At 34.3% G+C, this 13512-nt stretch overlaps 1 protein-coding gene across 6 annotated transcripts in view; it reads left to right on the top strand.

Annotated features, from left to right (window-relative positions):
- The first annotated feature begins 1008 nt into the window (after positions 1-1008).
- LOC126970961 (E3 ubiquitin-protein ligase RNF123-like) overlaps positions 1009-13512 on the top strand; it is a 69193-nt gene continuing 56689 nt past the window's right edge. For 5 of the 6 annotated variants that reach the window (XM_050817105.1, XM_050817106.1, XM_050817107.1 and 2 more), the window contains exons 1-6: positions 1009-1053; positions 2429-2570; positions 4160-4271; positions 6636-6702; positions 9571-9713; positions 10492-10685. In XM_050817105.1, coding sequence (XP_050673062.1) covers positions 2440-2570; positions 4160-4271; positions 6636-6702; positions 9571-9713; positions 10492-10685 — 647 coding nt within the window. In that variant the 5' untranslated portion in view covers positions 1009-1053; positions 2429-2439. Of the gene's footprint in view, positions 1054-2428; positions 2571-4159; positions 4272-6635; positions 6703-9570; positions 9714-10491; positions 10686-13512 lie in introns of those variants that run through there. The other variant, XM_050817108.1, reaches the window with a different exon arrangement.

Raw genomic sequence — 13512 nt, forward strand, 5'->3', positions numbered from 1 at the left:
GTAGTGTAAAAAGGGGTATTAAAACACGAATGTGTGTTAATAGTATCACATGAGTGTTTTAATAGCTAATTATCAACAGTTGCATACAAGACTAATTTATCTACACCCATAATATGAATCCTTCATAAAAGATTCTGAAACAGTTAGCTCACTGCTAACATTTAAAAAGCCAGTCCTAGTAACCATAATATTCAAAGCAGTGTTATTATGAAAACGGATGATATAATGTCGTACTGAATTTCATTACAACATTCGTTTGGATGATGTAATGGTTATTAGGACATTGGTTGTTTTAATGTTGGCAATAAGCTAACTGTTTTAGAATCTTTAATAGAGGATTTAAAGCATGGGTGGATGGAAGCTGTGGGATTTCTAGAAAGGTCATTGTATATTGTAGAACATAGACGTCAATTCGAACATCCTGATTTGAATACCCAAATCTGTACTTACTAAGAAATATCTATAATTCAATAAAAAGATAATTTTATCACTTTGTTAGGATTATAAACAGTTTCCTTTTGGTTATTGGTTAAAAGATGTTTGGATGAAACGATAACTTTTGTGATGTTATACAACATCCATTTTTAGCATTACCGCTAGTTGCAATAGCAACATGTTTTCGCGTTCAGTGATTACTGCACTCGCTGGCGTGTGCGGTAATGTAGAGTGTAATAGTGTAGTGTATGTATGTGTGTATGTATGTATTTGTGTATGAGTGAGTGTTTAGTGTTTGTATGTGAAGTATGTTTTCCATTGTGTTTGTGCGTTTTTTGCTAAACCTATCAACCGAATACGCGTGACGTCATCAGCAAATCCGCGCGATTAACGGTATTCATCTAATAAAATAATAGGATACGGATGGTCAACAGGCGGATAAAATTCTCCGTGATAGGAAAACCGCCTTTATACATGATATAATATAAACTTTTTAATTAACTGTCTCTGATAATAAATTGCATTATGGCATTGATTTTGACATAGCACTACAGTTTATGGTAATATTTAATTTTATATGGTTTTATTTTGGATTTATTGTATATTATATTTTGATTGGTAAGTTTATTACTCAAGTTATAAAAAATATATTCTGGATAATGTAATGGGATTACGATTTTTGAAGGAATTTTTAAGGTTTATGTTAATGCTTTTGCGCAATAGATACAATAGATAAAATAAATAATTATTAGAACTAATAGAAGAATCGACGGGTCCAATACATCAATGACGGACCAATGTAGCTTTTTAAGAATTTGGTATCCACTATATTTGGTATTATAGCTAAGATTAAGGATTGGTCCCCTCTGTCTTGAAATTAATAAAATACAAAATACTTACTGATGATATGTGATCCCAGTGTCTTTCTAATAAGAAATATCTTGTAGCATTATTTTTACCAAGCTTTACTACACAACCCAGCATTTTAGCTTCAATTATTGGCAAAGTTTAACACAACAATATGTGGCACGTCAACGTCACACATTGTTCGAGACTGGCTCGAGTACGCCTGTTGGGCGTAGTATTAGTTGCTGCACTTTGCGGTATCTAGTTGGAGCGCAGCGGGGTTCGAAAATAGATGTGACATTGTCATATTCAAAAAAAGCATCGGTTAAGGGATCACTCCTATGATCCTTCTAGACAAGACAGTATTGATGGTGGTGATTACAAATAATTGTATGGTGAGCCACCAGGAGACTAGATTAGCAGATCAATTAGCTCTTGAGCTATTGATCTCCTAATCTAGTAGCAGAAGCATGAAAGCAGATTTAATACTGTAGAAATGTGAGCTTTAAATATAGACCTTATAAAACAAGTAGACTCTTTAAATCTTTTAGACCTGGTACAATTTTTATAAGTGAAGCACAAAATGAAGAAATAGAACAAAAAAAAAGAGTTGAACAAAAAACAAAATATCAAGATTAATAAACGTTGCAGTTTTTAACGTATAACCTTATAGTAACAATAGTTAGGTCAAGTGGTCAATTATTTTCGGAGGCTCGGGTGCGGAAAACAAACCATAATTTAAAATTTATAACATACTAGTTGATGCCCGCGACTTCGTCCGCGTAAGATAAAAGGTTTTTAAAAATAATAAGCAAGTTGTCCTTTGCAGTTTCGGTTCCCGTTTTCGCTCCCGTTCTCAACATATATGAATCATCTCTTGAGGAAGATTGCTTTGGCAAACTAAACCTACTTAGGTATAATTATAACACATAGACGTGAATTTCAGTTTTTCATAAATCCCGCGGAAATCATGGATTTTTCCGGGATAAAATGTATAGCCTCCTTTCCCAAGCTCTAGTCTATCTCTGTACCAAATTTCTTCAAAATCGGTTCATTAGCTCCGCTTAAAGGCGTAACAAACAAACCTACATTCACATTTATAATATTAGTAGGGATTTATTTTTAATATTGTTTGTTTCTATTGCAGATGTGCCAGTAATGATGAACGTACTACGCTCCATGTTTGGAGTATGCAGCAGTTCAGCCGAGAAGGGAGAAGTCCACGACACTATTCGAAAGATATTTGGTAGCGAGCTTGTCATGAAAGACAACACGGACAAACACAATCAGTAATGTTATTTTACACTCTTGACAAAAAAACTCGCGGTGAACCTGGCCTTTCCTACTATCTGAATGTTTTATAATAATTGGAAACACTGCAAAAAGAATATGAGTCCATAGACCGATTGTGGAAGAAAGCTCCTTGAGAACCGTTCCTATTGTAATTTTTAAGTGCAATTGTCCTACCACCAATGAAAATGCGAATATTATTATTATTATGATTTGAGGATTAAAATGCACTTAAATCCTAGGATCTATTGTGCCCCCTGCTTGCGCTAGCGCGCCTACCCTCAACTCAAAAGTTAAAGAGAATCGAATTGAATTTAACTAGGAAACGTGTTACTGTTTCCTGATTAAGATTATATCCTCGAGAGCTATTACTTTTGAAAGGCGTAGGACCCTCGTAGATTTCGAGCTGTCATTTTCTACTACAGTGCATATCTGTCGCGCTCGTACACTCGCTATAACCATATGACAAAACTATCGGAACTAAACTCTCTTCTAGCTAGCACGCTAACACTTTTCTAGTTTCTACCTCTTCACGCTTCTTGTTCATCGCTGGGGGTATCACAAATGCCTTTAGATTGTGGTCATTTATATGAATGTTAAATGTTGCAATTTAGCACATTTAGAGATACCAGTGGGAAGGCTTCATTGCACAGGATGTGGTAGTAGGTAGTGAAATTACTGGGGAAATGAGACTTGACATCATGTCTCAAGGTGACGCTCAGAATTTTTGGGTTTTTCAAGAATCCGGAGCGGCTCCATTGTTCATCCATGATCAGTTGCTCCTGCTCGTCAGGCAAAAGAGGAAGAGGCTCACATGGAGGTGGTAAAGCAACCGCCCATGTACACCTGTAACACCAGTGGGTCAAGAGTTGCGTTGCCAGCCTTTAAGGTACGCTCTCTAGTCTTGAAGGTCCCTAAGTCGTATCGGTTCGGGAAAATTGATACCCATAATTGATTTCTTTGCGAGGCAAGAAATTTGTCGCAAAACACGCAGTCTTAGAATGCCAGACGTCAATATGGTGCGGGTGGGATTTCGCATTTTGACGTTATGTCCTGTGATGTAATTCGGCTACTGGTTAAGCCCGAATAACTTTTCTGAGGAAACCCGTGATAAATGCGCTATAAAATACAAAGCCCACATCTTTAAACAACGTCAAACAATCAAGCCGATCGGAGATGTGGGACAGAATTTACGCCTCAAATAGTTACAGGTGGTGGCTTGTTGTCTTCACTACAGTAGATGTGCTTTCACCAGGCGAAGCAGTAGAAGTACTGCCTTATGCTTAATGTCTTGTCCTTACTTGATTAAAAGTTTTTAAGAGTAATAAGAGTAGAGGTCGAGGCATTCCGTAATGGCATAAAAGGAATTTATTTTCTCAAAATTGATTCCTTTAGAATTCCTTTTGATGAAGGTAATTAAATCAATTACAAAATTTGACTTTCGAGGCACTATTTCAAAACGCGGTTATAAATTCTAATAATTTAATAGGGTTTGCAATATTGCATCTTACATCTTTTTTACCATTTGAAGACTCGATAAAGAATATAGAATATATTTTTTTTCTTATATCATATAATGTGATTTCAGGAGAACTAAATACGTGAGCCACGTGAGAGATAATCTGCCAAAAATGCTGGATTCCAAAGTTTTAAGCCAAAAGTTAAAAACTTTCAAAAAACACTCCCCACCCGGAACTGAGGTAATCAAAAATTTGTTTTTCTCCGATTCTTTGAACGTTCGGTTTTATTATGCTATAAATAGTACTAGCAAACATTTATGTAAGGAAAGGAAAACAAAACCAAATACAAAAGAAATGGAGGGAAACTTTAATGTAATAATAAAAGCCTAAGCTTTCATAGGATATTTACCGCAACTCAACGTCTTCTGTTCGTATACAAATAAGCACCCAGGACTACTTTGTTTGCTAAAAATTGTCATGCTATGTGTATTCAAACATTTAATAAACTTCCCGATGCTGTTAAAATGTTGAATATCCTTTCGGTCCTTTTAAAAATCAATTATATCAATGGCTAATTAATTACAATTTTATGCTGTATCTGACTTTTTAAATTTGTGATTTTCTTTTTTATAATCTTGTGTTTAACTTTGACTACATAATATGTATATGACATGTTTATTTTGTGTAGATGCTAATATAAAGTAGCAATGAAATATTATGTGCTGTATTCTTAGAATTTTATTATTATATAATGACTTGGAGGTAATGTAATTTGCATGCGCTTTTTGGCTACTGTGTCACGGTCACATTCAGCTGTGGAGTAGTAGGATGTACGACAGAGCCATTTTTTAATAAAACATATAAATTTATTTATAAATAATGCCTGAACAGTGGATGGGACTTTATTATAAAAATGTGTACATTTACCCTTAAAGCTATTATGTATTTTATGAAGCCTACTAGAATTAGTTATTATAATTAATTAGTTAATTATGTTACCTCTATTGGCCTTTTATCAAGCTAAACAAAACCGAAATTTGCAGGGATTTAGTATAAATAATCTTCTATGTAATGTTCAGACCTTGCATACTTCTTAAATTTAGTATGGCAGAATTCTTTCATTTTTACTTAGTTCAATAAAGATGATTGGAAATGGAAAATTGGCAATAAGTGTTTGAGTACCTAAATAATTATTATTATTTTATATATTATCATTTGAGAAGTCATTCACTTACACTACTAGGTGTTTCAGAAGAGGAAATCATTTCATCATCTACATTTATTTTTAATAAACATTAAAAAATATTTTTACGGTCTTGTAGTTTGTACAGTGATTAAATTCTGAAGATATATTCATTCCAAAATGATTTAGTTAAAATGTGTGGACCGATTATTTTCAATAGTGTTAAGGCATTTGTACTTTTAACCATTTCAATGTTATGAATAAATATATTTTATTTTAAATCCGCCTAGTTTTATTAGTCTACATACAAAATGAAAGAACGGCATAGAATGAGGGTTTAAACGCGTCTTCCAACAAAGCATCGGCTCCCGCGAACTCTTGACTGAATTATAGGGTCAGCTGGTAATTTGGAACCCTCTTGAAACCAATTCGACACGGTTTTGCCTCTTCAAGAGGTATTCTCAGAAGCTATTGAGTCACCCACCTCGATCGGACCGGCTGCGATGACATATTTTCAACAACCAACAACCCCAAAACAATACGTAACAATGGTGAAGAGACAATATTTGTTTGTTCATTCAACAGTTTAAGGATGTTGTTCTTATGTATACTATATTATTTCCGTTTGTTCCATATTGTATTGGGAAACTTAGCAAAAATAACTAAAGATATTCATGACATTTCAATATGGATTTCAGCCCAATGCAAAAGGAAATCTTATTTTTATTAAAATTAATATTGACTAAAACTAGCGTATAGACGAACAAAGCATGCGAGAGGGAAGAACATCTTTAACGGTGATACAGCAAGGTAGAAAAGGCAAGCGAATCTGTTTTTTTTTGTGTAACCGATTTTGATTCCCAAGTCGTAAACGTTCAGCCCCGTTTGGCATTAGCGACAATTCACTTTTTTTTTCAGTCTATACGCTAGACAAAAAATATATCACAAGTGGATTGTGAAAATTTTTCTGACAAGGAGATTAATTATTATAGATTATAATTAAATAAATTTAAAAAATAAGTAATAATATTTGAAATTGTATTCATACGAGTATGTACAAAACAAGTTATCTTTCTTTTTGCCCCACGGCGAGCTCAACTTTACACACATAGGTACCTACTCTGAATTTACCTTCGCAAGTGTAGATTTCACCACAATGTTTTACTTGCCGTAACACCATTGAATAATCAAAAATATTAATAAGATATTTGAAACTATGACAAGACTAACTATAATAATATATTATATAATATCAGTAATATTTGAAATTGTATTTGTATGTACAAAACAAGAGATATATTCATTAAATTTATATGCATGAATCGGGCTCGTTATGAAACAGGTTTGCAAACACTGCCCAAATCAAGAGAACTAAATTATGCTGTCGCGCGAAACTGTGGTAACTCATTTGAATATTACAGAGTGAATCAACGGACGAAAGGCCGGGGCGCATTGGTCCGAAAATTGTTGTGTTCGACGCTTCCACCGGTGAAAATGGATTTATTTAACTATTCTTATTTTACTTGACGTAGTTTGATTAATGATGAATTTGCAAATATACACTGGCCTGCAAAAGTAAGAATCACACTTTTCAAATTAATTTTTTTTCTTAACTATAAAAGGTAGAGATTTAAGATTAAAAACGTTTTGTTGCAAATTTTATAGGCTTTAATTCTTAGGAACTAAAATTATACATTACTAACATTTTTAACTTAAAAAAAATAAAACAATGAAAATAGACATTTTTAGTTTAGTGTAAAAAATTCAAGTAAAATGTATGACATGTTATTTAAGTTTTAATAACTGGTATTGCCTCCTCGAGCTCTGATTACAGCTTCGAGCCGGTTTGGCATACTGAACACTAGGTTTCGGAGCCGATGTTGGGGAATATTCTCCCATTCTTCTACCAGGGCCTGCTTTAGTGCCCTGAGGGTAGTAGGTGGTGGTCTGTGATTTCTGACTAGCCTCCCAAGCTCATCCCAGGCGTGTTCAATCGGGTTGAGATCAGGACTTCTTGATGGCCAAGCCATCACGCTGATACCGACCTACTGAATATACTCTTGTACGATATGAGCCGTGTGTGGCCGGGCATTATCATGCATCAGCATCGATCCATCACCCATATTTGCTAAATACGGCCCTGCATACTCATTGAGAATCTCTTTGCCCAGTGAGGGTGCCATTTTCTATGGCTACTAGCTCTGTGCGACCTTCTGAAGATATGCCAGCCCATACGTGTACACTGCCTCCACCGTATTGGACTCTTTCTGAGATGCAGGCTTGAAAGTATCGCTCACCAGGCCGCCTGTAAGCACTTCGCCTTCCATCAGAAGTGTAAAGGGAGAATCGAGACTCATCTGCAAACAAAATTCTTGACCATTCTTCTTCATCCCTCTGCATGTGTTCTCGGGCGTATCGCAGTCTCGCTACTCGATGCTGTCTCTCGAGTTTTGGGCCACTCGCTGGTCTTCGGGGTTTCAAATTTGCTTCAGCAAGTCTTCTTCTCACTATACTGTCACTAATGTAGGTCTGAAGTAGCTGTTGCTGGACTTCAACTGCATTTTGGTGGCGATTTCTTAACACAGTGGAAATAATATAACGATCTTCTCCGGCACTGGTACAGCTGGGTCTGCCATTACAAGGTCTCCTCAGATGGTGTCCAGTCTCTTCGTACCTTCGCTTTACCTTCTGGACCGTTCGTACCGTCACACCCACCATTCTTGCAGTGCGACGCATACTGATGCCTAGTTCCAGAAAAGCCATGATCCTAGCACATTCTTCAACTGAAAGAGGCATGATAAATAAATGTTATGTGCTTTTTAGCATAAATTTTTAAAACAAGACCCATCGATCTTGAAATAAATTTAAAACAGAAAGAAAAATGTGAATGGTAAAATTGTAATTCGGAAACGTCCACTTTGAAAAAGGAATGGTTTTGTTTTTGAAGTTTTTTTTCAGCCAATTCTTAAAAGAAGGTTACCGACTATAAAGTTTTTATGTACAAAATTAAATTCTCTTTGGAGTCCTTTTTATTTCGAAAGTATATCTTGTGAACTTAAAACGTTATCCCAATTTTAAAAGTGTGATACTTACTTTTGAAGGCCAGTGTATTATTAACTAAACAGCTTAACTAATATTAAAATGTTAAAGAGCAATTTTAAATAGAACCATCGAACTGATCTGGTCATGAAGCCGGAAGGGTTCAAATATTTTTATTCAAAATAGGATTTAAAATCACTTATTGAATGTCAAAAACCACTAATCATAGATGCAAAATGTTTATATTTTGTGGATTTAACATTTTGTTTATCAATTGCCGTATCAAGCAACTATAGGTAAAAAGAGTAAAAGAGTAAAAGGGTGTGTGTTTTGATATTCACAGACAGATTAGAATTCTTCAATTAATTAGACTGTCCATTACTTATATCCAAAATTATATAATAAAAGTCAATAGTAATAGTAGTATAAAAATAAATTTTAATACATTTTTCCATTTAAGAATTATGTTTTTGAACCCTTATAACTTGGATTTATATAAGCTGCTAAACTTATAACAATAAACCTATAAGTTAGATATACAGCAGGACGCTACAATAGCAACATTAAACAAACACACGGATAGACATGCTTATCATTAATCACAAAATAAAGTATTAAAAGATAAAATATATAATTCACCTAAATAAATTAATTTTCCATAATATCATTTCGGAACATCCTGTAAGAAATCTAGTAGCCGCGCGCTAGCGTAGACACCTACTTCGTGCCGTCTTACGGCCGTTTTTAATATACTATCTATAGATAGAGATAAATTACTACCTTCTACTGTCAATAATCTGAAGCTATCCCATATACCCGATAAGTCATTCTTATCGCCTTATATTGGGACGCGTGAATTGAAATTTCCATACAAACTTCTATCGTTGTTAAGCTATACATCGTCCCATTGACAGACAGCGTGTACGGATAAGGTGAGTTACCGTCGATAAGTTTATTGGGACGGAAAAGTCAACAATAGTTACGATTCTTATCTTAAGTAAGAGATAGACTGAATATTGGGAACGGCCGTTTTGCGACCACGTAAGGGTAATTAAAATTTTGTTTCCGAAATATATAATTAATTTTTTGTTTAAAAATTTCAATTATTTACTTTAAATTTTAGAATTCTTTTTTACGACTTAGGTTAGATAGCTCTTCCCGTGTATTGTAATATAAATATAAGAAATTTTAAATTATAAGTACTTACTGTATATATTGTGTGCCTAGTTAGTAAGCCTTTTTAATAAATAAAAATGTAAGAAAATATATATTAATGGAATTGTTATGGCGGAAAAGATGATGAGTGTATGTTTTCAGGGACTGGTCGCCTAGTGTTAGTTGGTGATGAGCGAGTAAGTGTGCAGGGTCTTTCCAGTTTTGCGACGATCAGGGCAACGGCCTGTGTGTATGCTGGTAGATGGATGTATGAGGTGCAACTAGGCACCAAGGGAATTATGCAGGTACATAGAAATACTTACATCCATGTACTAAGGATTGCCAAAAAAAGATATAGATTTTATCAGATATCGTCATTGAATTCATTTATGAGAAAAATAAACAATGTATGTATCCCACTAAATTAGCAAGTCATAGACAAATTTCTTTGTGTGCTCATGTAGAATTCATAATTTTATTTATAAATCGCTAGCGATTTTTTAAAACTCTAGGAGGGCTTTTGAATGTAACGATTGCATTGATACGATACAATATCTAGATGGTGAGGCTAATAGCTTGCAGCGGGTAGTGTGATTGCTAGCATTCGGTGATTTGGTCAAACAACTCTACGGAAGAATTTCCTTGTAGGTACACACAATATAGCATTGCCAAGCATTGAAGCAGTTTTGTGTTGCACGCATCCGAATGGTTTGAGTTCTTATCTCTACTCATATTATAAAGAGGTAAATTTTTTTTGTCTTTATTAGGCTGTTGAAGGTAATCTCTGGGTCTACTGAACCTTTTTGGAAAATCTTCAGTTACGAATAGTAAGCCACATTATTTGTGAGTTCCTTAGGCATATATTAACCCGAAAAATTAAAGGACTGTTTCGAGGTAGTCGAATTTGCAAAGTAAGTCGGAGAAAAAACACACAAGTAGGTCGAACATATTATCTTCGATTGCTGCCTTAATGTTGAAAGATATATTGATGTTTTGTATATATGCAGCATTGGAACACCAACCGCTGATATGGTGACTGGTAAATGCGGACGAAGTGGCCGGTAAAAGGTAGTATATTTATAGATTGGCTGGTGCACGTCGTCATGCTTATTCTCGATGGATACTGGAGTAGGAGACACGGCGAACTCGTACGGATACGATGGTGGAAGAGTCAGGAAGTGGAATGTGGCCACCTCTCCGTACGGGGTTGCCTGGCTACCCGGGGACGTGATAGCATCCTGTATAGACCTCGATAAAGGCACCCTGGAGTTCTTTAGGTGGGTCTGAGTTCTAGTTCTTTATAATTATGATCATGATCACAATAATTATTACTCTTATTTACTGTATCTTATCTCTTAACATAAGACTCGCATAAGTTTTTCTTTTTCTCATGTGAGTGAGACGGAAGCTATCAATTAGTCTAGTTACACATTTTTTTTTGTTAATAATTTCCCACCATCTATCGATGTTCGCTCTTCGCTCAGCAAACATCGATAGATGGTTTTCATCACTAGTTTTAGTACCGCAGACTCTCGCTATATGGCCACCAGCGCCAAAATGGCGAATATCAAACAGGCACAAAAGCACTTTGACAACACTCTGACGCCAGTCCAGTGGTATATAGTAGAGGTCAGTGGGTCTGAGTGTGACAAATTACATATTTTCTTCTTCTATTTAATATTGTTACCATGTTTAAGCGACTACTCGCATATTGCATTTGAACACAACAAATAGGAAGAATATCAAACAAAAAGTAATCTTAAGTTTTTTATTGCGTAATCTGATGCTATATCTAGTAAACGTACAAAGTGGTGGCCCATTTTGGAACAACTCCTTTATCTGTATTTTAAAGTTGGCGGTAATTTTTATCTGAGACGAAAATATATCTAATATATAAAATTCTAGTGTCACGGTGTGCGGGACCGAACTCCTCCGAAACGGCTTGACCGATTCTCATGAAATTTTGAGTGCATATTGGGTAGGTCTGAGAATCGGACAACATCTATTTTTCATCCCCCTAAATGTTAAGGGTGGTCACACGAATTTTTTTTTTGTTTTTTTTTTTTTATATTTGTTTGATTATGAGTCAGCATTAAAAAATACATACAGTTTCAAATTTTCACCCATCTACGATCAACACTTGCTTTTGTATCGCGATTTTAATATTATTCTAATCTATCTACAGACACGCAATAGAGTTGCAATGTGGCAATCGAATATAATAATTATTGTAGTACGATAAATTTTATGTACGATATATTTGGTAGGTCTGAGTATCGGTCGTCATCTATTTTTATACCCTAAAAATATTAATTATTGAATTTTTTTATTACTTTATATGGCAATACAACGTTTGCTGGGCCAGCTAGTATATATATAAAATTTATAGGTATATCACGAAATATTATAAAGTTTACCGTCCGTCTGTCTATTCTCGATAAACTGAAAAAGTTTTGAACAGATTAAGGCTGTTAACTTAAAATGGTATGAAATACAATTCATTGACTTCATCCGGATAGTAATAATACTTCTTATTAAGAAAGAAACACTTTAATAATTTGATGTCACCATTGTATCGCCAGCCTGTATATTATAAAAGAACAGAAATGCTAAAATACAGCTATCGATGCACTGCAACACTGCAGATATGCCGCATACAATAAATAGTGACATTGGCATTGAACTAGTCCAAGTAATGTTACATGAACAGAATATAGAGATATGCCAAGTTCATTGCCTGTACTAATATTTCATGACTGCTCTACAAATGTTTGAAAAGTTGTTTTGCTACCAACTAACGTAATTCGAGATATGTGCGGTATTTATTTTATTTATACAAATATAAATATTTTATTTTGTCTCAAAAGAAACGGTATATTATACAAAAAAGAAACATAGAAAGAAAAACATTTATTTCACATAACTCTCACAGGATGCACTTAATATAAAAAGATAAAATCCCTTAACGTACAGTTTGTACCAACAACATATTTAAAGATAATCGTAGCCGTACTAACCTAGCATATCACTCCTGCATCAATCGTCGTCGTTTCTCAAAATAATCAGCAACTCAATTTATTTAATTCCACATCAACCTGCTTTCGTCATAATGTCATTGACTTCCTGCGTAAGGGAGCTAATTTGTAGGAATTACTATTATTTTTGTTACACTACTTTAAGGCGCGGAGACTAGGATTGTAAACGCTACAACCAACCCTACATTATTTGTGTTGGTCATGTGGCTGAGCTAAGCAAATGGGCATTTATTTTACTGGTTTTCTTTTGTTTATTCAAAATTTACATAATAAATTGAAACATTGTTCGGTTTAACTTTTAGAAAAGTACGAATTCTATTCAATTCTTTAAAAAAAGAATATTGTTATCGCTTAAAATTCGGAGATTATTGATTCCAAAGTTTATTTTTGGGAAGCAACTTCCAAATTTTTTATTGGATATTTCAAATTATGTATCAATATTCTATTCGGTTAAAAATTATCATTAGATCCTTCTTTGTGCACTGTATTTTTTGCGTCGGAATATTTTCATTGCGTTATGTTGTAATCGACTCCCTAAGAAACCAATTTTTGTTTATATTGAGGTATGACCGCGCCTTAAATAATCTGTATGTCTCTAAATCTTTTGTACATGCCAGTTATTGATATTTTTGCTATGTGTCTTTTCGTTTTAAGTCTCCTTGTTGATATTTTTACATTTGTGCATAAATATTGTTGGTTTGTCGAATAAAGTAAAATAAATAAAATAAAAGTACAAAACAAACCAAAAAAGAAAGTATTTAAATTGTAATAAATTAGAGAGTTCCTGTGTAGTACAGGAAATGGGTCACCGACTCAGGATTATCTGTGGCACAGCCGTGGCTATGACACAGCACTGATTTTCAGCGGTGCCCGTTTAACTCTGGAGATGCCGTCCGCTCGACATATAATAAATAATTACTAATAATAATAACATAAATATCAATACAAAAAGTCGATAATAAAATATAAAGATGTTTTAAAATAAATAGAAACCTATAGCAACAAACATATATCTATAATACAGGAGTACATGCTGATCTTGTTTTTGTCATTCCAAGAATCGTGACCT

The sequence above is a fragment of the Leptidea sinapis genome, chromosome 22, assembly GCF_905404315.1.
Source record: "Leptidea sinapis chromosome 22, ilLepSina1.1, whole genome shotgun sequence".
Taxonomy (NCBI): domain Eukaryota; kingdom Metazoa; phylum Arthropoda; class Insecta; order Lepidoptera; family Pieridae; genus Leptidea; species Leptidea sinapis.